This window comes from Rhinolophus sinicus, linkage group LG17 (genome assembly GCF_036562045.2).
Source record: "Rhinolophus sinicus isolate RSC01 linkage group LG17, ASM3656204v1, whole genome shotgun sequence".
NCBI classification, from domain to species: Eukaryota; Metazoa; Chordata; class Mammalia; order Chiroptera; family Rhinolophidae; genus Rhinolophus; species Rhinolophus sinicus.
In genome coordinates this window covers 6,704,187-6,731,922 of record NC_133766.1, presented here as the reverse complement: position 1 = coordinate 6,731,922, position 27,736 = coordinate 6,704,187, and the positions used below count along the sequence as shown (strand labels likewise).

The 27,736-nt window shown below is 37.7% G+C and overlaps 1 protein-coding gene across 7 annotated transcripts in view; it reads right to left on the bottom strand.

The window, feature by feature from the left end:
- The window catches only part of RABGAP1L (RAB GTPase activating protein 1 like), a 423,826-nt gene that overhangs the window by 56,757 nt on the left and 339,333 nt on the right, over positions 1-27,736 (bottom strand). The window contains exons 1-2 of one of the 7 annotated variants that reach the window (XM_074322090.1): positions 14,173-14,511; positions 12,257-12,987 (exon numbers count right to left, since the gene is read on the bottom strand). The exons of 5 other annotated variants lie outside the window; for them this stretch is intronic. In XM_074322090.1, coding sequence (XP_074178191.1) covers positions 12,257-12,367 — 111 coding nt within the window. In that variant the 5' untranslated portion in view covers positions 12,368-12,987; positions 14,173-14,511. Of the gene's footprint in view, positions 1-12,256; positions 12,988-14,172; positions 14,512-27,736 lie in introns of those variants that run through there. One more of the 7 variants, XM_019726300.2, reaches the window with a different exon arrangement.

Below are 27,736 nucleotides of genomic sequence, written 5' to 3'. Positions count from 1 at the left end.
GCCTTCTTAGATACTTTATGAATTTTATGTCAAGTAAAAATATCTTTGACACAAGCAAGTTAAATTTCATCAAAATTAAAAACTTTCGTGCAAATGACATTATCAAGAAAGTTAAAAGGAAATCTACAGACTGGGAGAAAATATTTGCAAATCATATTATCTGATAAGGGTCTGATACCCGGAAGATATAAAGAAGTCCTACAACTCAAGAACACGACAAACAACCCAGTTTCAAAAATGGGCAAAGGATTTGAGTAGACATTTCTCCAAAGAAGATATACAAATGGCCAACAGGCACATAAAAAGATGCCCAACCGCATTAGTCATTAAGGAAAAGCAAATCAGAACCACCACGAAATACTACTTCACAGCCACCAAGATGGCTAGAATCAAAAAATAGCAACATCATTCAACAATGGGGTAAAATACACATTAATGTGTCTCAACTTGATATGGAACTTTAAATCCAGATGTTTTCCCCCAATTCAAGTAACTCTTCAGTCAACCTACTAGTTCCATCACACGCTTCACTGCCCGCCACATCCTGTCTTAGAGCTTTCTAATCAGTATGCCACATACTCAACCCAAATTGCTTAGCTTCTGAGCATCTGAAATCTTTCATAATGACACACGCTAAATTACTCTTATTAGCAACAATGTTTTTTGGTTGCCTCCATGACAGCTTCCCTGAAGTGACAGTGTATATCCAGATGCCACCGTTCTCAAGGCTGCAGGCAAGCACTTTTCAATATCACTTTAGAAATCATTACTGTCTAAGTCTCAAATTGGGGAAATGCTTGTGTCCATTTCTTTTCCACCTACATCCAGTGCTACATGGCTTTGTATGGTAATAGCACCAATTTGTCCAGAATTCCTTCCCCAACCCCTACATGGATAGTTTCATCTCCCAAATGAACTGTCATACGTCTCAAAGTCCATCTCTGAATCCTCAAACAGAACAGCAGCATTTGCGGAAGCGCTGTGTCACAGAAAAATGCATATCTGGTATTATTAATAAAAGTTTCTCAGTATATACTCAGACACACATTCTATTCACGATCTCAGTGTAAAGGTGCCTGCATTTCACCAGATGCACATTTCATTGAACCTTGGCAAGTGCCTGTTAACAAATGACCTCTTTTCTCCCCCTGGGTCCACTCTCAACAACCCTCTTGCTCCAAACGCAGTCACTAAGCTCTACTTCCATTGAGGGTTATAAAGTGTGCTCACTTCCTAAGGGAATAGGTTCTTCTTAGGAGAAAAATGAACTTGTGAGTCCAGCCAACTCATTCATGCTGCTCGTACTTAGATAAAATATATTCCGATCTATTCCAGCCTTCTCTCTTATCCTCATCGAGAAGGCTGGAAGGCTGGTCACTGAAGACCTTTAATTCTTGCGTAACAGTCTTGAGTGCTAAGTTACACCTTGTTTTTCAAATCTTCTTTGAAGAGTTCAAGTCGATGACAAATTAGACTACACATTTACAGAATGCATTAATACTTTCAATGGAAGATATATTTCCTGTCTCTTTAATAAGAAGGAAGCTGAGCAGCCTATACCCAAGAGAGAAAGCAATTTGCACCTTTCAGGCAGGAGCAATAAAAATGATTGTTTTATATGAAGGAATCAAATTAATGTAAGTGCAACAGTTAGGTTGGAAGGCATTGTGGAGCTTTTGGGCTTCTAACCAAAGGTCACATTTTAATTATTAAGAGAAAGTTTGCTGAGTCCAGTATTTATCACATATTGCATGGTTTTAACACTACCTTGAATATATTAAATCCCAAGGTATCAAAATTATTGTCACAATCTATCAGCTTGGAGTATTTTAATAGATAACTTAGTAAATGCACATGGGACCTTCTTGCCCTCCCCCTTATAATTCTTCGTATGTAATTGAGGAGGGAACAATTTTAAGGTACCTGTAATGCATTTATGAAACAGTAGGGCACAGGCATTTAAGTGGCGCATTAGTGACTTTGAGATGGTATTTTTCAAATCCTATACCTAAACAACAGCCTGCAAAGGATCTGCCACAAACTGTTCAAAAAAAGAAAAGAAAACAAATAACCTGTAAGTGGAAAACTTGGCTATTAATAATGCCAGGATTATTCCACAGACTTCTGAGTCTGAATAGCGGAGTCCAGCCTTTAGAAATTTAGCGTCCTGAAGACATTTTGTACGGCTGCTAATTGTTGAGATTCCAATTCGAAAAGGACCTGCCAGTGAAATGTCACAGAGGGAGAGCAGCACATGAGACTCACACATCTTTGACATGATGACATGCAAAGACTGTTCGCTGCACCGCTGTTTGTGGCAGCAAAATATTGGAAACCCTACATATGCAAATATCGGGAGTTGATTGTACATATTATAGAAATCCATGGTGAAATACTACGCAGCAGTCAATGAACAAGGGATATCTGATGCACTGACATAGGAAAACTACAACACATATTGTTAAGTGAGAAAAGCACAGTGCAGAACATGAACGGGACATTAAAATTGGCTTGCATTTGCATAAAATATTTCTGGAAGGATATCTCCAAAAAACTACTAATGTCCCTGGAACGACAAGAATGAGTGGGAAACTTCATTGGATACCATTTTATATTTGCTGAAATTCTGAAACCATGTGAATACACTACTTATTCAAAAGGTATATCTATACAAGTTTAAAAATCAAAATGCTAAAAAAAAGTGTCCACATCTTTATAAAAAAAAAAAATCTCTATTTCCCACACTAGTCCATCACTCCCTTCTTCATTCATTAAAATGAATGGGCAAAATAAATGAAGGAGGTCAAAAGGTAGAAACTTCCAGTTATAAAATAAATAAGTCCTGGGGAGGAAATGTACAGCATGGTGACTATAGTTAAAAATACTCTATTGTATATTTGAAAATTGCAAAGAGAAATCTTAAAAGAGAGATCTCATCACAAAGAAAAAAATTTGTAACAACTATGTGTGGTGAAGGGTGTTAACTAGACTTATGACCATTTCACGATATATATATCAAGTTATGTTATACACCTGAAACATGTCAGTTGTACCTCAATTTTAAAAATCATTACTTTTCTCTATTTTGATAATTATATTTCAATATAACTGGTTTCCTAGTAATCTTACATATTTTATTTTATGCATTTAAAAATAGTTTTCTGCGGACTTAACCAAACTGCCAAAGGTTTCATGACCCCCAAATTGTTAAAAACTCTTGACTTATAAATATAAAGACGGAGCAGGCTGGCATAGCAATGCTGGCATACCATAGCATTTCACAGGAGAAAAGGGATTTCTGGTTTTAATTACCTTTGGGAAGGATGGGAAAGAAGAGTGCCAACTCACTTCAAAGTTTCAAAGAAATGAAAAAGGGTAATAGAGTGCTTGGTAGTTTGAATTTCCAATCAGGCTTTATTGTACTGTCAGTGAGTACTGTAGTTCCCCAGCCCTTTGTCCACAATTTCTCTTTCTGTGGTTTCCGTTACCCATGGTCATCTGCAGTATGGAAATGGAAAATCCCAGAAATAAACAATTCATAAGTTTTAAATGGATGCCATTCAGCTAAGAGTGATGAAATCGCACATTGTCCAGTTTCATCCCGCCCAGGACGTGAATCACCCCTTTGTTCAGATTATCCAGGCTGTATATACAGTGCAACAAGATACTTTGAGAGAGAAAAAGACCACATTCACATAACTTTTATTACAGTATATTGTTATAATTGTACTACTTTATTATTAGCTATTGTTGTTAATCTCTTACCTAATTTATAAATTAAAAATTAAACTTTATCATAGGTATGTATATATAGGGCTTGGTACTATCTGCAAATCTGTGGATACACAGTTTTGTGAACATAAACTATATGTGCTGTTGAGAAATACAGAGCTTATATATTTTAGACAGCTAACCTAACCATGACAATCACAGAAAGGGCCAACTGTTATCTATGTGGCAGATGACTATTCAGCAAATATTCATTTCCCCCTCCTCCCACCTCTCAGGGAGTAACTTTCCTGCCCTACTATGTTGGAAGTGGCCCTTTGATTTGCTTTGGCCAACGGAACATGGAGAGAAAATGAAGTGTGCTAGCTCTAAGCCTGGAAATTGAAGTGCTAGCTCTTACAGAAGAGGCATCAAAAGTTCCCACTGACACTTCTGAGAACTTTCAAACTGTCATGAGAAGAACAGGTTCCAGATGGCCTGCTGATTGCAGAAGAATGAGAGGTGCAGAACAGATCCAACCAAATCTGGTCCTGGGGCTAAGTAAGTGTGGCTATGCCCAGCTATGCCCAGCCAAGATCAGCCAAACCCTAGCCACCAAAGACTCATAAGACAGACGATAAATACTTATTCTGATGTGCTGATTAGATTTATGGTTGTTAGCTGTGTAGCAATACCTGACTGAGAAGGCACTAAAAAAACACCTTGCCTGACAAACTAACGCTCTCCATTCCCTCTATAAAGAAATCTGATACTCTTGGCTATTAGGTTGTTCCCACAACTGAGTTTATGCTTTAAAAAGAGTTAACTGCATTGGTTCATGAACATGTTTATGTTCACAATAAAATGAATGTGAAAAGAAACTGAATTTTGTATGCTTCCATAAAAACTAAGTTGAACGATTTGGAAAGTTTTGACAAAGATGAATGGTTAAACACAAAAGTCACGGTCACATTAAATGTTGGCAATGCTACCATCAAAGATATACAAACAGTTATAAAAACCTCCATAAAGTTTGCACTAGATTGCTTCATCAGTTTATTCATTTATTGTCTCTCTTAAGGAGACTGAAACTAGAAAGCATTATGTATTTCAGAATACCTATTCGAAGAAAAGGGTATTAAGGGGCCTATAAAAAATTAATAATGAATACATATTTATGTTTTAAGTTAAAATAAATGTTTAAGTTAGTTAGCCTGTACTATTTTTTATGATTTATCTCCTGAACCAACTTTTTCTACGGTCCTGACTGTATCAAATAAAAGGGCTTCTTCAGTAGTTCAACTTGCTGGAAATCCTATTGTGAGTTTTTGTTTTGTTTTCCTGTGAATCCTGTTTATAAGCCAGCTTATAGTCCTTGCATTGAGTTTGAATGCTACAATTTGATTTCATATCGAGCTTAAGCACTGTGTTGACTTTTTGATGTAATATTGACTTCTCTAGTGATTTATTTATCATTTTACATATTGGTTAACCAAGCCTAAAATCTGATTCATTAGGTCTTTAAAATACAAGGACGTCATGTAAGGAATAAAAGCTGAACTTCTCCTCACGACTTAGAGGGCCCTGTATCACAGCCTGGCCCCCAACTTCTTCTCCGGCCTCAGTCCTTCCGACTGTGGGCCCCCCACTCATGTCATGGTGCTCCAACCACAATGACCCAATGACTGTTTTGTAATATATCAAGCTCTTGACCACTTCGGGGCCTTTCCTCTCAGAGGTTTCCTCTGCTGAGCTACTGTTTTCCCTGATTTTCCCTTGGATGTCATTCGGATCTGAAATGACACCAGTGAGGCCCTCCTTGATTACGTAACATAAAATCTCCAATTAATCATCTAGCACATGAGGCATAAAATCAATGATTCCATTTTAAGTCTCTGCATAACACTGACCACTAGTTAGTAACTTATATCATTAGCTAATAGTTGTATCTTATCTCTACTCAAAATCGTATCAGATTCACAATTGATACATGTTTCTCTTGTTCACACCTAGATTCCCAGAGCCAAAATTATGGCAGAGCACATAATAGTAGATCAATGAGTATTTTTGATTGATTATTAAATCGAATACAAATGTGGGCGCTAAAACAAACAGAAAACCTTGGATAAGATTTTTCTACCATGGTACGCAAACCAGGATTTTATAAAACAGAAAAATAAAAATTTTATGTTATATGTTTCGTGTCAACTGTTCCTATAATGTCTCCCGTAAAGATGTTTTGAATTAACCTACAAATCAACCCCACCTCCAGAATCAAGTATAGAAAGATTATTTCTCAACATCTGAAATGAGACTAAATGCAGAAAAGTTCTAATTATCGTCACAGAAGTTATGTCATAATTTCATATTTATTGGCAAAACAACCTAAATAATTTTTGGATAGTGAATTTATTTATAAAGTTTTGCTAAAAAATATGTTAATCTCTTTTTAAGATTCTGTAAAGGAAGAATCAGTCTGGAATCATTGATTTTATGCCTCATGTGCTAAGTTTTCTTAAGGGCTTCCTATGTATTACCTGACTTAATTCTCACAATCCTGTAAGGTGCTTCTGATTCCAACTGTACAGACGAGAACAATGGCACCCAGAGAGGACCAGTAACCTGCCCGAAGTCGGTGAGCTAGCTGGAGGTGAGGATCTGAGCCACAGAGAGGTGTGCTCCCAGGCTCCACTCTACACCACATCACATCACCTAGCACTGTGAACAGTCAGGTTGTCTCTGAGGAATCTGAATTGGGGTTCAGGGGTAGCAACTTAACTCTGTGCGTAACTCTGAGTGCTATACAGCAGCCATATTCTGCCATGACAGTGAAGAAGCAGAGAACTTGGGGGAGGAAAGATAAAGCAGTCACAAAGAGAGGAGTTAATTAGATGGCAAGAGACCTGGCGGTTGCTTGCCAGCACCAGCCCAGTGCCAGCTCTGCTGCCTGGCTGAACTCCTGCCCTTCATTTACGGGGACACACCCTGGTGTCCACATGATAAATTTCCTTTCTTCTTTGAGATAGCTCGAGATTTTCCTACTTGCAGCCATAATAAATTTAACTCCTATCAGAAGTGATAACCCAAATGAGGGGAGATTCGGCTCCTTGTACTAAACTGAAATTGATGCAACTCTGCCAAAAAAGGCACATGCTAAACAACGAGACGAAAAATTGTTGAAATAACATTTTTTAAAAATATGGATGAATCTTAATTGGTTTTATAATGTTTTATTCTAATCTATATTGGAAATGTATATCCAGTGAAGAAATAACTGTACTGATTTCATTGTTTTCCCCAGCTCCGGCAAATGGAATTGCTCTGAATTGTTTTTTTTGGTTTTTTTTTGGCATGCTAGATGAAACCTATGTGCCAATCCAGGATGGAGGAAGTAATTCAGAATGCTTCCCCTCATCTCCTGCTTATAGAGCAGAAGGACTGTAGCCCCTGAAAGAGCTGCTATTCTGGCATCTGTCAGCTATGAACGCACATACAGGGCCAGTGTAGTCTAGACGTGTTATTCTGGGTAAACAGCTTGTTAACGGACAGCGTTCTGACCACTGAATCTCAAGTCTCTCACAGTGACACTGTGACCTAGAATGTCCACATGTGGGACGCAGTAAAGCCAGAATGGGCCATCTCTGCTCTATTACATTCTTGATCTCCAACTTTCCCGTTGAAGTTGATGCAACAATCTTTCCTATTTTATCTGGGGGGAAGCTTATCGTCATTTTCAACTGATCTCAATCATTGAGTCTTCTCATGTTAATCAGCTGTTGCTTTTTCCTAAGTAATATCACCAGCTATCTACTGCAAGGCCTCACCAATGTGTGACAAATTTCTTTGTTCATCCTGCCATTGTCAAGTGCCGAAGTCAAGACATTTGTCAACTCTCTTTCCTGCATTGCTGCAATGCCCTTTAAATTTTTTTCCACGGCTCATGTGGCCCCTGTCAGTCCATTACTGCCAGATTATTGCTGCGGTAATTGATACATCTACTCAGCAGATGGTTTAGCCCATGTAAATCCCTCCCAGTGATTTTACACGGCCTCCCTCCATGCTGACACTCAAAGCTAAGCGCCACTGAGCCATATTCAGGGCAGGGGGCTTCAGTTTCCTGGAGGACTGATTTCCTGATAGTGATTCCCTAATCAAACCAAGTAATCCGCCATGGTGACCCCACCAATGCCTCTTCGCCTTTTGCCCACCCCCTCCTTCCTCCGCGCTCCTTTGGTGCCTTATCTACTCATCCCATGCCTTCCTTTAGGTCTTCTTTGAATAGTCCTTCCCTTGTCAGAGGGGGAGACAACCAGTAAGTGCTTTCTGGGCTAAATACTTTACAAATGTCTCAGTGAATTCTTACAGCCATCCAGAGAGGTGGTGCTATGTCCCTCATTTTTCAGATGAGGAAACTAAAGCTTAGGGAAACTAAGTAACTTACCAGTAAGTCGCAGATGTCAAACTTGAACGGAGGACTGTGTAAGTTTAAAGCCCTCCAGATAGCTAACCTCTCAGCCTTTGCATAGGCTGTTCTCCCTGCTCAGAAAGGTCTTACGCTCTTCTACTGGCTGCCCAGAGCCTGGTCCGTCTTCAGAGCCTAACTTTGTGCTCCCACCTCCTTGTGAAGGCTTCTTCCACATTGTTCTACCCTACGATAGCAAACACCACCCCTATAAAATATCCATTTTGCTTCTCTCTATTACTTGACTGTGAAGTTTTTGGAGGAAGGGATTCTATTTATACCCAGCACATTGTAATAAGCCAAAAATGTTTGTAATATGACATACTGGCCTCTACTAACATACATTGGAAAGCAATGTTCCTCTCATAACCATTTTATAGATTAAAAAGTTGAAATAATTCAGCAGAATGTAAATTAACATTTAACCTGAAACATTCAAGCTTGAAGGAGAATGCATTAGTTATTAAGCTTGTTCACTGTTCAAACATTAAATCATACATTTTGAATTTAAATACATATTCAAAGCTTCCTTTGGAATGCATAATAAAGGTAAGAGGTGTGATCCGTTCCCTTTATTTATACTTAGTCAGGTATAAAAATAACTGGAAATGGTGGAAGTGACAGAGAGGAATGGGGGCCATTCCACTCAGAGACAGAAAAGATAGAAGGAAACTTCAGGGATTCCCTTCCTCAGTTGTTACTGCTCCTGTGTGAGGCTCAGGATGTATTTAAAGATCCCTGTGGTGCTGGGGGGATGGGGAAGGATTGGGGGAGGATGGAGGGAGGATCGGGGGAGGGTACAACATTGTCTCAAAATGCAAGCCAACTAGTTTCAGCCAGTGAACAGCCAAAGAAATATGTGTTGGATTTAAGGGGAGGCAGGAATAGTGTGCCCAGTGAGGCCCTTTCTAGATGTTTCTGGAGTCATTTTGGCTATACTGGATTTTCCCCTGACAGATCCACTTATTTGTACTGGAAATAAAAAGTTCTCAAGTGGTGACTGTAGTTTATCTTAGTAACTACAATACTGGTCTGGGCCGTGTGTGTGAGTGTGTGTGTGTGTGTGTGTGAGTGTGTGTGTGTGTGTGACCTGGAGACAAGTTCTGCTCGGCTTCCTTATCCTTTTTCTTATCTGTGACTTGTCTAAAGGGGCCTGTTAAAGACATCTGCGAGTTTCTGGCATTATCATTCATTTTTAAAGGATCAATAGGACACGGCCGTGTTTTTCAAAGTGTAATCAAGACATTTCTGAAATCAATTAGTGGCTCCTAACTGGCCTTTAACCGATTAAATAACAAAGAACAGGGGAAAAAACACCAAACCAAAAGACTGAATACATCACATACAGCAACAGTAAGTACTATTTAGTAAAAATTTTTTTTTTCAGTCTTTTGTGTAGAATGACTCGAAATGTAGTTTTTACTGTGTCTCCATCAAAAATGTCAGAAAGCCACAGGGCTACTTAAGAACAAGAAAAGATTCCATGTCCACACCAAAACCACTTTTACATGGAGTTTTACCATTTATGGACTCAAGAGACCTCATATTATGAAACAAAGTCCAATTACAGAAAGATATTTCATTAATCCTATACTAAATACCCCCTGTAAGAGTCAGCCTAAGGCCAGAGGAGTTTATGTTAACAAGAATGTGATTTGCTTCACAGTGCAGTAATCGGACTGACTGAGAAGCAATTTACTTTATACTGTAGAAAATCTGAGTATTTATCTCTTTCATACAACTTAGAGGGTTCATCTCAGACAAAGGAAAAAATTCAATATGGAATCAAAGGCAAATGATAAATATCTTAACACAATTTTAGTAAAATTTTTCCAGATGAACCCAAATCAAGTAGCATCTCCAAAAAAACTGTACCAGTAAACTCTTTTAAATTTCAAATCTTATGAAGAAAACTAAATACCTCCAGAAAGTTGTGTAATTAAACTCAAACCCCAACATCTAGATTATTTAAAAGTCTGGTATATAGAGCAATATTTTGTGTCTGAGGCTTTCTGTATTAGTGGCCAAAGTGCATATCAAATAAGCTCCAGGCTGGGAGTCCCCTTTCGGGGAGCGGAAGTGGCATCAAGGCATAATAGATACCAACGTACAGAACAGTTGTATCACCTACAAATGGGAGAGTGTTTCCGGGTAAGCACATTAATGCTCATTCATTCATTCACTCTCTCCCTCTTCCTGTTTCCTGCGCACACGTGTGTCATCACCCCCCACACACCACACAAGGTCCTACACGTACTGGGCACAAGATGCTGCCTCGGACTCCGATACTGTCTCCCACCCTGTCTCCCCTGTCCCCTCAGCTGTGCCACTTTACATGTCTCTCATCTGGTTTCTCCCTCCCGTTTGGCCTAGAAAATTCTTACAAGTTTTTGAAGACCGCTCAGAACTCCAGGTCTTGCTTGACAAGACCATCAGAACAAAATAAAAATTAAAAATTCTGAACTCTTTGGATAAGCGTTCAGGGTAGGATACTATGAAAACATGGCTAAAATGAAGTTTAAAGATTATCCACAGCCATGGACTAGCCTATCCTGACTGAGTGTATCTACTGCGGTTAGCTGCGGGTTGGCAACGATCTCCATCTAATACAGATAATTATAAAATAGAAATTTTGTATATTCAATAGGAAAACAATGCAATAGGCTAGATGTTTCTGTATTAATGAACACTTACAGAAGTACATCCTGGTTTTGTATTTGTTTTGTTTTTGCTATTTTTTTGTCCAGCTGATTCTCTTAAATTGCATCTTAAACCGCATCTATAAAACATCTACGGACATGGAGAGAGTGTAGTGAATCCCTATGTATGCATGTCCCAGTTTCAACAATTATCAACACAGAGTCATCCAGTTCCATCCATATCACCAACCTCTCTACTACTGAATCATTTTCAATCTTTGCAGACGTTTCATCTGTAACTGCGATAGTATGTATTGACATAATATGATAGTATGTATTGAGATAATATTGAGATAGTATGTATCCCTAAGTCATTTTTAACGTAATCATAACACTGTTACCGCACCAAAAAAATGAATAGTTCTCTTAATTATCATTAAATACCTAATTAGTGGTCAAATTTCCTCCAATTACCTTATAGATGTTTTTTATAGTTTGTACAAAAGGGCATCTAAAAAAGGCCAGCCCACTGCATCTGCTTGATATATCCCTTAAGTCTTTTTAAGTCAATCTATGAGGTTCCCCTTTACTTTTTTCATTGCAATTTTTTGCTTGAAGGAATTGCCATATTATGTTTTGCAGGTTCCTATGCCTTACAATAGAAAATCAGGGTTTCATACTAGTGAGGTAACTGTTATGATAAACTGGACTCTTTTATTCTGTTGCCTGTGATGAGTACAATTAAATATAATGAGTAAGAGATGACCACAAGCATAGTTAGCGAAGTTTGTTTCTAAGAATGGATCACTGATACCTTAAACCCAACAGCCATTCTAAGAGGAGAAACAACAAACATGTGCAAGAACTTCATTTTTCTATTCTGCCAGGATGTGCACACTAAGATCCTTGGAGAATGGTAAAAAGAAAACAAACAAACATTAAATCCCAACTAAAATTATACTGGAACTTAACTTCATAACAGTTCTTAGTAATAATGTAAAGACTTTGAAGGTTATTTGCTTTTTAGATAGTTCAATGTTCAATGTCCATGTTATGGCCCACTGGTGAAAATGTTCCACTTCAAAATGACTGACTTATTTGTGTGCACATCTAGGTAGCCCCCACCTAATAACTGGATACATACAGAGAAGGCAAATCTGGGGGCACAGTGATGTTTGGCGCCACAAAGCTACTCTCGACCTATGAAAGCATTAACCTAAGTTTCACTCCTAAGACACTTGAAACGTCCTGCTAAAGTATAACACTGTTTAGTTATGTAAATAAATCATTGGAAACCCGTAGAACTTGTTTGCAGCCTGTACACAAAGCCAAGAGCAATACTTCTATTTTAATTCCCAGAAAGCGAATCCTCAACGGCTGTAGGAGTGTAAGTACCGCAGGAGAAGAGAAAAACCAGCCCCAGAGCCGTGTGCAAGGCCCCACCTACCATGGATCTGGGCTTGCTGATGGCCACCAGACCAGTGAGGAAGTCTTCATCGTGCAGCTGGCTGAAAACGTGGGCATCATAGGCTACCATAATGGAGATTTCTTCCATCATCTTGCCAGCTGGCCTTTCCACAGCAGCAGCTGCTGCCCCAGCTCCAGACCAGACTATCCAAGGAGAAATCCTACTGCAGCTCAGTGCCAATGCACACACCCACCTGAGTTTCAGGGGGTGGAGTGTCAAAAATCCAGAAGGAAAAAAAAAAAGCAGCTGCTATCACAGGCTTGTCTAGTAATTCACTCCCACTAGAAAACGAAGGGAGGTCTCTTATCTATGGAGGAAGGATACCCTGTAAACACCTGCATTCTTAACAGGCAGCTGGAAAATTCATTTTTTGGAAATCTTTAAACTTCAGAAAGAGAAATAAAGAAAAGTTCCCTAACTGGAAATATAGCAAAAATGAAAAAACAACAATAAGTAAAAAACAAAAAATGGATTTATATTATACTCTTGGTAATCAGAAATTTTTAAAGTTTATCTTCTTCAGTATTATTTAAATCAAAATTCTTCTTCTTGGAGAAGTGGATTTTCTTACTGCTTATTTTTTCACATTCATAGAAAACAAATATATGGCAACCTTTAGTTTTTCAGAATTTATAGAATTCTTGGTGCAGTTAAAAATTATCTCCTGAAGTATGAAAAAAATAAAAGATTCGTTTTCCCCTCTGAGTATTCTGTTAAAAAAAAAAGAAGTACCAAAATATAAAAATGAAACAGGGACTGCAACATCAATAATCATTTCCCCTTCTCCCACAAAAAAACACAAAAAACACGTATTTTAAACAAATTCTGGCTTTTGAGAACTTAGTTTTCTGTTGTTACTCAGAAAGCAACACAAGGGGTCTCATTTCTAAACTGACTGTTCTCCTCTCATAGAAAAAAGTTGTCTTTATCTTTTATTGTAGAGCTTTGAGTTTTCTTTTAATGACCCAAATCAGCAGATAGCCATGATTTGTTGCTGCCTTAGCTACCAGAAGTGCTTTTTTTAAGTACAGCTGGAGACTGCAGGTGAACCTCAATGTGCCCAGATGAAAAATTTGAAAGCTGCCTATAATTATCATTACAAGAAAGTATACATTACCAAGAAATATAAGGTCTGCTAATTCCGTGGAAAAAGCATTAAGCAAATAAGAGGGAAAACAGATACAGCTCCTCCAAAAGTTGTTTTTCCAATATTTATAATTAAGCTATTATCTTCTCTGCTTTTTATAGATTATAACACGGCAGCACTCTGAGAAATATTATTTGCTAGAATTAGAAATCAATCGTGGCAGTGTTTATCTACAATCAAATGCAGATACTGGTTGCAATTTTTCTCCTACGATAATAACCAGTAGCAGTATTATGTTGTGTAAATTTGCTTTTCAGAAAACAAAACTTAGAATGAGATTTATTGTATCTATTTTCCTTTGTGTTCCTAAAGTATCTTCACCTAGATTATCATGATTAAACAGTACCTTGTTCTATTTAAATGTAATTAGAAGAGTTTTGCAGCTGCTATAGCATTGTAGATTAAACAGGAGCGTGTATACAAACACGCACACACATTCAAACGAAAGGGAGAACAAAACACCGTATTGCTAGGGAACAGAAGCAAGTCTAATAGGCTTAAACAGAAAATGCAACATTTCAAATAAATCCTTAAGATTAAAACAGCTTCAAACTGCGTTTGACCCTTGTTGGAGCCGGTAACGCATTTTTACTTCATCCCCCCCGCCCCCCACAGCCTTGCAGCTTTGGCTTTTAAGCATTATTTTCATTAAGTTTTCCTGCACATTTATCTTAATGCTGACTAACCAGGTAAAAATGAAATGGTCATCAGGAGACAAGGTATTACAAAGCGTCCAGGCAGTTCATACCTTTCGAATTCCTTTTTATCTTTTCAGAAGTACTTTAAAAGATTCTGTGAACCTCTCCATGCATTCACTAGCCCCAGAAGATTTCAGATTTATCTTGCAGCACCATTTTCTAGATGGGAAAGCAATCCCTCTTGCTTTCATAGTTTTCTTTGCTACAGCGACTCGGTGCTTCTACACTGACATCTGAATAAGGTGCACTGACAAAGACACCTGTTGTGGAAGGTAAACGACTTCCCATAATGCCCTAGTCGCTGCTGGCAACCGCCCAGGGGCAAACAGAATTATAACCGCACCTGAGCAGTTAGTTGTTGGTGCAGCCGGGAGAGTGCATTCAGTGTAACAGTGGGTGAGCTTGCTTGAGAGCAATACTCATAACCCAAGGAAAAAAAGGACCGGGGAAAACAATACCAACAGTCTAGGTGCTGTGTATTAAACTCGTAAAACATTTGAGGCATCAGAACTATAAGAGTGCAAAAACATTTTAAAAAACATAATCAAAAGCTGCACAGATAATCTTAAAATTACATAAACAAAACAGGAGCTAATGACAAATGATTCAGTCCTTTTAGAATTCCACACAGGTTCTCAGGTAAACAATTAGGTATTTTTTAAAAGCTTCTGATGTATTCCCTTTAAAAGACCGTTCTAATTAGGCCCAGTGACGAGAATCACTAAGAACATTTCACTCCCCAATCCCAGGGGTCCTGTCGCAGCCACATACATACAGCTGCTAGAGCAAGGACATGAAGATAGATGTTTGATTTGCACCCCTCATTTTTTGTCACCATTAAAATGTTCCTCCATACTTCACTTTCAGAGTCTGCAAAGGAAAAATTCAAATGTTTCTTTTCTCATACCATTAAATGGACACTGTAGTGCCACAAAACACCGTATCTTTTGAAAACTGATGATTTAAAAAAAAAACACACGAAACTGTCTTTGTACTGTTTTTTTCTCTTTTCCAGTCTCAGCAATAACAGCTCCAACAATACCCTCCCAGCGTCAGTGGCCGTCGTACAGCCATGTTTACATACAGTCGCCTAATCCCTGGCAAGACATCTTTCTTACTCTTTTGCCTTTTCCCGGATGACTTGAGACCCACGGTTCTCCCAGGGCTGTTTCTGCAGTCCTCTACTTCACACCAAGCGACTCACTGAAAAAAGGCGTGGGGGTGAGGGAATTACCTGAGACCCAGGGTGTAGTGCCAACAACACCATTTGCTGTGAAATTTTACCAGGAGAGGATTGTGTATCAAAGGGGCAGCAAAAAACACGGCACCAGCGGTAACCAATAGATGGTTCCCAGTTCAAGCAGGAACTAGCTAGCTGTCTGTCCCAGGGCAAGTCATTGAACCCTCGCTCGGTTTCAGTTTCCTCCTGGTCATGTAAATGGAGAGGGATGGAATAGATCAGAGGTTTTCATGTGTGCCCTGAACAGCAATGCGTCCTAATTCTCTCCACTAAATAGGCTTCTGGGGGGTGGGGGTGGGGGTTGAAGGCGGAACTATCTTTTTAATCTATCAGAATAAAAACAAAGAGTAACATTAATCCCAGATGTTAGGAAAGTACCTCCAGAGTTGCTATAATGTGTCCCAACAAATGCAGTCTACCATGTACCCTCATTTGGATTTTCTAATATCAACTCTTCTGCCTATAAAAGAGAATTCAGTGGCAATTGTTATACTTTTTTATTAATTATTCTTTACAGTCTCTCTATTCAGAAGCCAAACCAGCTACAAAATAATTTTCAAAAGCCTCTCCGGATCTCATTAAGAAAATTTTAATAAGTAAAATCTCTAGTAATTTTAAGTGCTGTTTTAAGATTTTACATAACATAGAAAGATTAGCTGATTTTGTTCCAACAGTCATTTTTCTAGGATTACTTTTAACAAAACCATACCTGGGTCATACCGGATGAGTATGAGTCTCATAAACCATCCCTGGCCTTCAGAGAACGTCTATTCTTAAGTGTCAAATTTAGAAAGAGCCAAAACAAAAATCAAGAAAAGCCTGAATAAGATGTGAACTTTTTTTCTATTTGTGTTCTCCTCCAACGCAGCAAAGTTTCATTATGGGGACAATATTTTGTTATCCACCAGTCAAAGCAGCAAGTACATTAAAAAGCAATCGCGCGTCATTGAACAATGATCTCACCCTCACATGAGTGGTTGCAAAGAGCCTTTTCCCATGCCTGGGTTCTACTTGTTGAACATTCTCATCACAACAGCCATAAAATCAGATAAGATGGAAAGGAGGACAAAACTACCAAGATGGAAATACGGTCTAGAGGGCAGACAGGTCTTCTGTGTCCCCCCCACACACACACGGACAGGCGGGGGAACCCTGTAGACACTCTGCATTTCCCTCCCCAGTGGCCTTTGTCTAATTTCTCACGAACATCTTTACAGATCTTCCTAAGTAATTCAACATAAACATTCATGACATATCCATGATTCAAAGTTAAGGAATCTTCATAAAATGTTCATGATATTGACAGAGATAAAGAACTATAAGGAAGATGAAATTCTACAAGTACTTTCTTAATCACAGAAAACCAGTATTCCAAGTAGGTTTCTATTTACACTTAGGAGTTTATATTACAAAACCCAAAGATAAAATAAAATGAGAATGAGAAACCATAGAAGTATTACTAGAACAAAGCTGTTCAGAATATTTTGGATTTCAGAATAGCCCAGTAACACACAATGAGTTTTTACAAAAGGAAAAGAACAAAAAGATAAGCAAAATCTTAGTTCTCTTGAAAATGATGCAAAGGTAAATAAAGAAAACCATTATTCTTGTGTCAAATTCCAGCCATTCAGCTCATTATCTTTCCCATCTTTCCTAGCAATTGCTAGGCAAATTCAAAAGCTCAGAAAACAGAGCTTCTTTAACACACACACACACACACACACACACACACACACACAACACCCTGGTGTTAAAGTAAGAAGACTCAGTGGGACATAAATACTTGCTTAACAGTTATACTGAGTATCTTCCTTCCTCATTTGCATCTCACTGCAAAGAATGAGGGTGAGGTCAATTCCAGACTAGGAAAGAGTAGCTGCAACTCTTTCACAATTCAGCTTTCACCTCATTTGTAAATCTAAATCCACAGCCAACTGTTAAAAAGAAGACAACAGGCCCCAAATGTAATCACCTATGCTAAGACCCAAGTCACCCAACAGAGACTTCACTGAAATCTGGGCTCTCCCAGAAAGGGACTCTTAGCCCAGTCCGTCAGGAATTGCCTGCTCAGCACTCGTTAGGTCATCTGCCTAACAGGCCCCAGCCACCCGCTAAAGGAAAACGACTTGCAGTAACCAATCCACTTTTTTGCCTCATATAACTTCCTTGTCCCCGCTCCCTTCTGCCTGTAAAAGCCCATCATTTTGCATAACGTCGGTCGCAGAGCTCCTTTCTATCTGCTGGGTTGGACGCCGCCCGATTCATGAATCCTTGACTAAAACCAATGATATCTTTACAATTTACTCAGTTGAATTTTGGTTTTAAACACATTTGCTTAAACTTTACCTATCCAAAAATACGTTTTTCAAGGGCTCCTGAGTACTCACCAATATTTGCTATCACCCAAAATGAGGATGGTTTCTGACACATCTGAAAACACAAGTAATGCTTCACCTTGTCTCATTTTGAGCAGAATACACAACTGAATTGTAATTATAAATAACTTTACCTAATTTCTAAAGCATTCAAATACTTTTTTTTGGTTTAAGTTTTAGTAACAACCAAACCTAACCATTCCACATAGATGGTGTTTTAGATTCATTTTTCCACAAGATCTGATGGTGGGCTTAGGGAAGAGCAAACAAGTGTGAACTAGTTCTCATTCAAGTGCTCATTTGTCTCAAGTTCTCCTGCAGGCCTGGTGAGCCCAGCTTGAATACTTCCACTTCCCGGGGCCCGCGGACCCCTGCAGTAGGTCACATACAGACAGCTTGCAGTGGCGGACTTGGCGAAAACTTGACAAATTTGATGGTATGTGAATTATATCTCAATTTTAAAAAACAACAATAGCATTTACTAAATGCCTGTTATGTCCATGGGGGGGGGGTGCTTTCAAAATTTGTAATATAGTAACATGTAATCTAGTTATAATGATGACTGGTATATACCAAAAATTCTTTTATAATAACACTAAGAATAGCAGCTAATCCTTTAGTAAGTACTCACTATGTCCTAGACATAGAATCTCATTTACTCTTCACCACAAATCAGTGAGCTGGGTATTCTAATCATCCCTGTTTTATAGACGAGGTGAATAGAGTGTGGAGAATTTTAGTGATTTGACTCAACTCTCAGCTAGAAATGGAGCTGACCGAATTCACAAACAGGTACGTCTGGCTCCAAAGTGCATGCCCTTCATCACTAAAGGACGATCAGGGAAGTAAGTGAATATATACAGAGAATCAGCTGTGAGCCGACACTACCGCTTCTGAAATACTGATATCTCCTGCACACACGCAGGTTACAGAACACAATACACTCCGTCTGCAAGGAATTGTCACAGAATGAAGACTCTCTGCAGACAGGAAAGTCTTCATGGAAAAGATGGATTGGATTTGGACAGGCAAAGTGAAATCATTTTTTACAGGGAAAACTAAATTAGCCTGGCCAGAATGGTGAATTGATGTTGGGTATAGTAGCAGATAAGGTTTCAAAGGCCGATTTGAATCGGCCTGTGGTAGGTTTCAAATATCAGGTCAACAAATTGGGAATAGACTGTGTGTAGGCCAAGGGCAGTCGTGGAAGACTACAGGGTTTCTGCCTTTCTAGCCTCCATTTATGTCGTTGGAGGAAGGACATATGGTACAACAGTCAACACATGGGCTCCAGAGTTCAGAATAATCCGTCTGATACTCGACTCTGCCACATACTAGCTGTGTGACTATAAGAAAACTACATAAGCTGCTTCACCTTTGGTTTTCTCATCCATAAAATGAGAAAATAAAAACAGTGCTGATATTATAAGGAATAATAAGATAATGCACGTGAAAAGCCCTTAGTAAGCTGCCTGGTTCTAGAAAGCATTTGATTAATGTTAGTTGCTATTATTATCAATATTAATGAAAATGGTGTCTGGAGGGGCAAGAGCATCTGCCAAACACTTCAGAGAAGAAAGAATGGAAACCTTCAGTGTACAAGAACACAATCAATGCCTCCATTTTCTATTGCCTTGTCCAATAAATAAAAATCCAGGAGGGCAAAATAAAAGGCGGTCCACAACTCCAACCCTCTACCAGTTTTCCGTAAGCAGCTAAATCTTGCGAGGTCTGGCTTCATTTGGGAGCAATTTGGTAATCGACATGAGTCTTTCTCTGAGAAATAACTGAGACAGGTTAGAGGAGGTGAAAGGTTGATAACGTGTGTGAGGGGGATTCCTCTAGTGGAGCTGCCTCTCCAGTTTCCTGACTACAATGCAAACAGTTTAATCAATTACTTCTTATCAAATTGAGCAATTGTGACAAGAACAGGGAACAAAGAGAGCATTTGTCGTATAACCGATAATCGTCTGTTGTAACCTGATCAACAAAGCACAGTTACTATGGGCTATTATGTGCAAATACGTAATCCTTCTTTATAATTGTATTATAATAAGATTTTCCACTGTTCATTTTTATCTTAGAGTCAAGAGAAATATCCTATGCAATGGTTACCAGTAGCAGCTTATCTGGAAGCTTAGAACTGACTGATGAAACTGTAATTCATTTCATTTCAAAGATACAGACTGAGTTTGATTGGGGGAAGGACCGAAGTAACACATATTTAACATGTATGGTGCTGGCGTGGAGCTTGAACCACATTATCTCTTTTCGTTTTTACAACAATACTATGAAGCTGGTTTTATTACCCCCATTTCACAGACAACCACTATCTTAGAATTTAAGGTCACACCACTAGTAAATCATGATTAAAACTCAAATATGCGATTACAAAGCTTCTGGGTATTTCCCTACATACTCGGGCAGGTTCATCATAAAACGAATGCAAGAGAGAAGAAAGTAAATTCAACTTGAACTAGAAGCTTTTAAATTTCTAAAGCTGGAGTCTGTATTTCTCTTATGATATTGCTTTTACTATTATATCCTTGTATATGGAAAATATGAGGATGAACTAAAACACCATACTGCATCTAATAGTATTATTTACAAGGCATTTGCAAATACAGTGAAAAACAGAAGACTGAAGGCTAACTCCTGACAAGTGCAGTGCACAGATTAACAGTCTGCTACAATAGAAAATGTCGTGTGGATTGAGGAGGCAGCTTCCATGATGCTAAAAATTGGCATTCTGCTCAATTTAAGAGCAATAGTAAAATAATAAAAAGGTCTTAATGCTTGTTAATAGTGGTCAGAGTAGCAGCAGGTAATGCCCAGAGCATTCTCATTTCATTGATTTCAATGGGAGTTTATTTCTTTATGTTCAATCTAAAATGTTTTCCCAAAAAGCGGTCATTTCAGGTTGAAGAATTGTCAAAAAGTATCATCATTTAGAATCTCTCTCCAATATCATGAAGATCATAAAAATAGCTAAGATCCTGATGCTTTAACTACCCTTCAAATTAAGCATGAATTTAAGAAATAACATTAGTGCCTATATGACTACCCCAGGGTTTACTCCAGTCACACATTCTAACCCGATGACCACCTTTAGACCTAAGCGCATGTCTTCTGTGGTACATCCTTCTTATTTAAAATGTCCATTTGGGATCAAACCCAACCTTCAAATTTTCAGGTGAAGAGGGTTTTCAACTTAACCAAAGCTACATTAAGAATGAGAGGCAAAACAAGCCGTTCTCTGTAAGTTTATAAAATTGCCAGCTCCTCACTCCTTACTATGTTATCCTAATTATCCTGTCATTATAGTTCTTGAATATACATTTTCAACGTTCAAAATTGCTATAAAGCTATTGTTTTACATTCAACTTAGCATGCATTTGTGGAGAATTTTAACCATGCAATGTAATATGAGATTATGATTTATAATAGTAAAAGGACCAACACTTACGATTATTGAAATGATGGTATAGGGGAGAAATTTATTCTCTACCCTTCTTTTGGCCGGTCTAATAATTAAATTGACATATGATTAAGAGGAGAAAAACAAATTTAATTACATGTGTATGTTCCCCCACAACCCCATGAGATTCAAGGGCAAGGTTGGCAGCTGAGGCTTATATGCCATCTTGAGCTAAGGAATGGGATAAACAACTGGGGCTTCAAAAGCGAGAAGGGTAATTCACAGGATAATACAAAACATAGATGATTCAGATAAAAAGTTATCTCAGGTAATAACAGCTCTCTTTCTGGGCCAGGCCCCTTATCTAAATTCCTTCAGGGAGTTAAGGGAGAGGTAAAAGTTGAATCTGCTGGGTCTTGACTCCTTTCAGCTCAAATAGTCCACATGCCAAAATGGTATATTTTGGGGAGGTTTGTTTGAACCCTTTCAACGGTAAAACAAAAAGTTACAATAGGAACATGTTTACATATTAGCAAATCTGTATAAATGATTAGGTAGTAAAACATTAATAATTTGTGGAGAATTTTAATTTTTGTAAATAATAATTCCTTTTGCTTCTCCTAATGGCCAAATAGTTCTTTGACACTTCACTACTTACTGGTATCTTCATTCCAAAGAGTACAAAAAAAGGGAATGAAGGAAAAACTCTAATTAGCGACCAACTGGAACTAATTAGAATGTCATTTCTAATCATCTCTGTCACATGACTAGCTATGAGGATAAGTTAAAATTAAGAGCTAAGATAAACAAAAGTTTCAGTAATCAAATGTTTTGTCTATACTTCCAATTTTCTGTTCCCGTGTATACAGGACAGGTGCATAAATCCATGTTACAGGAAAACTGGCTCATAAGGTTGGCTAAATAAACTTAAATGTCAATGTCAAATAAAAAGTTCTAGTACAAACTTCATGAAGAATAAAATGAATCTGTTCATCTGAACTTGGAAATACGGAATCGAAGCATTAGTAACTGACTACTTTTACAATTTTGTTCACTATTAACAGTCTTGTACGTTTCTTTTTGCCCTGGAAAAAAACTGAATAGCACGCTGGTCTTAATGCCAGCACGATAATATTTCAAGAGTTTAAACTTCAACCATAACATTCTTTTCCTTCCCCTTTTCTCCATTCTCCCCCCATCATCTCTATTTGTCTCTCTCTCATACACATCTCTTAAATGATTATTGTTGTCCTAAACTATTTGACATATTACATTTATATCAGATAATTGACCAAGTATATATCTTTACATACATCTTTAACCTTGACTCCAGTTCTTAGCTACATCGTTCCCTTTATACAAGGGCTGATGATATAAATGAGATATGAACGCAATATACATAGTTTTACAAAGTTTATAAATGAATCCTATGTTAGCCAATTGTAGATAATTGTTCTATTATAGTTATTGTACCTACAAGTAATTCAATATTGCTTTAAAAAAAAAATACTTTATTTTATGTTAGGGTAATATCTTACTGAAGATATTCCATTAAAAAAAATAACACCTCTGATATATATAGAGAGGGTAATTAACCATTATACAAGATGATATCCCAGGAGTTCTTTACTGTGAAAGAAAATAAGCTGTAAATTTGCCCAGAGCCTCTGTAAGACACATTCTAAAGCAGCCATTTTATAAAGGAGCTTCATTCATTCAAAGACAAAAAGTTCCTTTGAAAGCATGCAGTTTCTCTTTAACGCAGACTGCCTTTGCACTATTAATATGTTACCTGTGCTCCTTTCATTATTAATAGATTTGTAGAAGTGGTCTTTAATTTTACAACACCACAGAATACAAAGGGATCAGTAAGCCAATTTACTGGTATTTTGTCTTTACCCCAAGGCAATTGAACAGAAGCAGGGTGAAGAAAATAGTCCCGAGAATGGATAATAATAAAGCTTTGCATGGCAGGAAGACTGAAACCTCTGACAAATGAATACACTAAAGCCAAATGACAAGAGTCTGACAGGACATTGCAATGTTGACAGCACCACTTCCCACCTCAAAGCCCTTAGCTCAGATGACTCTTCTGAGATACTTCTGGGTCAATCAACCAAAAAATAAAACCATTTTAGGTAAATATCAACCATTTCAATTTAATCTCTTCAGTATTTCCCTCTCCTAAAACTTTAATCTATTTCTTCTAAAGAAAAGTTTCTTGGCATTTGTTGGAAAACAGTAACTAAAGCAAATGATGAATCCAGAACAACATTACTACCTAAGAGGTTGATGGGAGAAATGAGACATTCATGCTAAACATACTGTGTTTTTGGTTTGTTTTTGTTACAAACAGCCTATATATGAATTAACAACAAAAAGAAAAACATGCAAAAAGTCAGAATAAATTCAAAGTGAAATAACTTCCTCTTGATTTTAATGGTCAATAAAGAAATAGATAAATTTAAAATAAATAAGTCCTTCAAGCGTTTAGTAGATATAGGCTCATTAGTTATTTTGGCAGTTGCTATGCAACGGCCTCTTCTGTAGGGCTAAAGCACATGAAATTAGCAGGTTTTTAGAAAAAGATAAATTGAATGTAAAATTAGGGAACAGCATTTGAAAGGGAAAAAGCATTAACTTATCTGTAAAAGGTTTAGTGACTTCTGCAACAGTGGTTAAACATTTTGTTTTCTACTAGCACCAAATGAGACGGTACTTTAGTACATTAATATTTTAAATTTATTTAAATGGTGATCATTATAATCACCTCTACACTCAACAGCCTAATTACTTTGAATATCTCAAATCAGCTAATTACTACTACTAACAGTGAAATCTATAGAACTCTTTTTTCTAACAAATCCGTAGTTTCAAACTATGTCACAACCCTGGTTTATACTTTAAAAAAAAATCTTAATGTAACATGAAATTAGTAAAGCTTCATGACGCTGCTTAAACTACTAGATCCCTCAAATATTTGTTCTTTAATATCAACATTTTGGAATAAAGAATTTTTTTAATAGATCGTACTGTATCAACACTATGCATAAAGAGGACTGTTATTTAATGTTAGGTATGATAATGGAAACTTTTTAAAAAGGAAGAAGGCAAATAACTGAAGGGAAAGTTACTATAGACTTTCAACTGCTGTGGGGAAGAAAAGCTAGGAAGTGGAGTACAATTCTACCATTCTGAGGACGCAGTGAACATTCCCAACCCAGCCCAACCCTGCACTTGTCCCCTTCCTCATTTTTTAAATCATCTTGCAAGTTGTGTAAAGATGTGTGGTTGCCAACTGGCTATCCCCTTATTCCCCAAATCAATTCCTCCCTGCGTTTTCTTAAAGCACATTCAGCAAAGCTTCAGAGGCTAGTGAGGATTGGCTTTAATAAATGAGCTAATGAAAAGAACCGACAAATGCAATGAATATCTTCATGGAGAAGGAAGGGCCTTGCTTGTGTCTGGGTTCTGCCACAGAATACCGTGTTAGCACTTAGACAGGCAGCTTCTCATCTATTGTAAAACAACAGCATTGGACTAAATGATTGGTCGAGTCAATACTGGCTTAACCGTCCTTGACTCCACTTTGAAGCACGCTATCATGTAAGAGTTGTCTATGAAAGAATCACTCACTCTTTAAATCTGCCCGGAAGGGACACTCAATGCCAGCTAGTAGGATCTTTTCAGTGTTTCTCTTTGTGTTTTCCTATAGTAACAACATGGCTGCAGACCAAAATCAAGAATCCATTGTAAAAATCTAATTGTCCAGGTAAGAGTAAAAGGCCAAAAATCAGCAAGCAGTTTGTAATGGTATGCATGGCTGAAATATGAGTTTTCATGACCTTCGTTTTATTTTCAAGACCCACCAGAATTAAACATGAGTAGACACTCCAAATTGCGGAACTTGTATATTGAATCAGAGTCACATATAGAAAATGTCTCAACCTTGGTACTGTTAACATTTTGGAACGGATAATTTCTTGTAGTAGGGAGCTGTCCTATGCATTTTAAGATGTTTCGTGTCATCACTGGCCTCTGTGCACTAGATACAGTAGTACCCATCCCCCAAGGTTGGGACAACCCAATATTGTCCAGACATTGACAAATGTCCTCTGGGAACAAAACTGTCCTGAATTGAGAACCATAGATATATAGTAAATGAAAATTATAGTGTCTTTTTTTTTTTTTTAAATCCCAAATGGACCTTTAATCGATAGACTTTTAAAAATAATTTTTATATTTTCGGGCCCTACTGATGTTGCCTTAGACCCTCCAGAAAGTTATCAATAAGTGAGTCATTGATTACTATCTGTGAACAACTTAGTTTTTACTTTGACCAGGTCTTTCCCCATAGATCACAACCAGAACATTTAAATGTTCTTTTCGTTTTATAGCTTTATTGAGGTAAAATTGAGAAAAATTGTATATGTTTAAGGTATACAACTTGATGCTTTGGTATCAAATACCCTTAAAATTAGAAAATCACAAATCAGTGACTGACAAATCACCTGTGGTGTCTCATTGTTATAGGTATTGTTGATGTATCCGTATTAATTATTTGATGTAGGAATATATATTATTCAACTTCATCAGTCAGTTTTATAAAGTAGTATCCATGAATTTCAGAGATAGCAGGGTTTTAAGGAGTTTACTCAGATTTTTATGTTTCTGAAGGGGATCAGAACATGCCACTCCAAAATATGCCACTTTGACATAGGAGTATTTTGAGCTGAAGGCAACTGAGAAACAGATATAGGAGGAGATCTCTGCCTTCTCCCTACCTGCCTAAGAGAGGGGCATAAACTTCCCTTTTGTAAAGGAAATTTCTATTTGTAAAGGTGCCTGCTCTACAGCCCTTATCTACCATTAGTTTCCCCCTTAGTTTCCTAGTCACATTCCCACACTTTACCCCCCTATCAGCCCCAAAGCACTTTTCCTTTTAGTCACCTCTCCACAATTTATCGCCCTTTGTTAAAATGGTCTAACAACCTCTTTGGGTTTTCACTTCCATTCTGTTAAGTCTCCATTCATGTAAAAATATTAACATTAATGAAAAAAATATGTCTTTTCTCCTGTTAATCTGCCTTTTGTCAGTTGAATTCATAGCCCCCCAGACACCCAACCTGAGAGGGTACAGGGAAAGTCATCCCCTCTACATTTCTAACCTATGATTTATTGATGGACTTATCATAAAAAAGATGACAATTATGTTTATTCATAAATATAATACCACGGGTTCATAGAGTATTGGCATGACTCGTTGAGATTATTATCTAGTTCTTGATTTACAGATGAAAAACACAAAGCCTAGTGTTTAGGCAACTGAAAAGCAAAAATAAATTACATTTTTTTAAAATGAAGGGAAGATGAAAGGGAGAAAGTGGCATAGGAAGGAAGAAGAAATGAAGCCAAGAAGGAGAAAAGTGAGCCCTGTAGTGGGGAGTGGCGGGATGTGACAAAGCACAGCCTCAGAAAGCACACACCCCAGTCGTGGGGATGCACATAGAACAAGAACGAGAGAAGCAATGGGTGTAGTTTTCAGCTCTGAACAAAGTCAGTGCTTCTGATTAAGGGAAATGGAGCTGGTGGAGACCTGTGAGAGCAGGTGACAGTGGACAGACAGAACCTCCCAGGGCAGTGATGGACGGAACCCCAGTTTCCAGGTTGATGTTTTATCCCACACGATTAACTTGATTTGCAGTTATTTGCTGAGGTGTGGGGTGGGAAGAAGGGTGTGTTAAGTACATTTTAAACTTATATTTGGAAAGTTTTTCTTCTGTGTTTATCCTGAGGCTTTTTAATCTAAAGGTATAACTTTAAAAATATAATAAATAAAACAGAGAAATAAAAGGGAGATCCAGTAAAACATAGTGGTTGACCTTTGGCTGCTTCGGTATACATTTTATGTTGTATTTTAAATCCGTCCAGGTATTCCAATGTGTAATTATTCAGTTTGATGTGAAAGCATTTGAACAGAAATAGGACTAGGTAATATTTTAAAATTAAGAGCACAAATTATTTTCCCATTTAAACTGGCCACGTAATGAACACTATGTTTTGTTAGTACAAATAAAAATGGGTCATTGCATGAAAATCAATCCATTAGTAAAAACAGGTTTAAAAACAATTCAAATACTGAAAGTGAGTTGATTTAACTTCACTTTTTCAAGTGACATTCCAGAGAACATAGTTACTGAGTGTTTCCTATGTAGAGAGAAGGCTAAACACCGGAGGTACCAGAATGGGAAACTCAAAAAAATCCAGATTTTTTACCAAAAGACCAAAGAAAGAAAATGAAAGAAATTTCTACACATAATGAAAGTAAATGTGTTCAACCCTCATTCCCCATAAAAGCACAGGTACACTGTAATCCTAGTCTGCTTTAAAATGTCTTTCATTTGAGCTTTTCTTTTCACTGCTTTTAACAGTCCCTCTTTCCCGAAGGCCTGTACCTCTGTGTAACAGATGCAGAAAACACGGCCCATAGAAGGGGAGTGGAATGCTTACTTCAGGATTCTATGAAATCACAGGTGGAATTTAGACTCATATGACGTTAAAGCTGTACAGGCCCTCAGGGG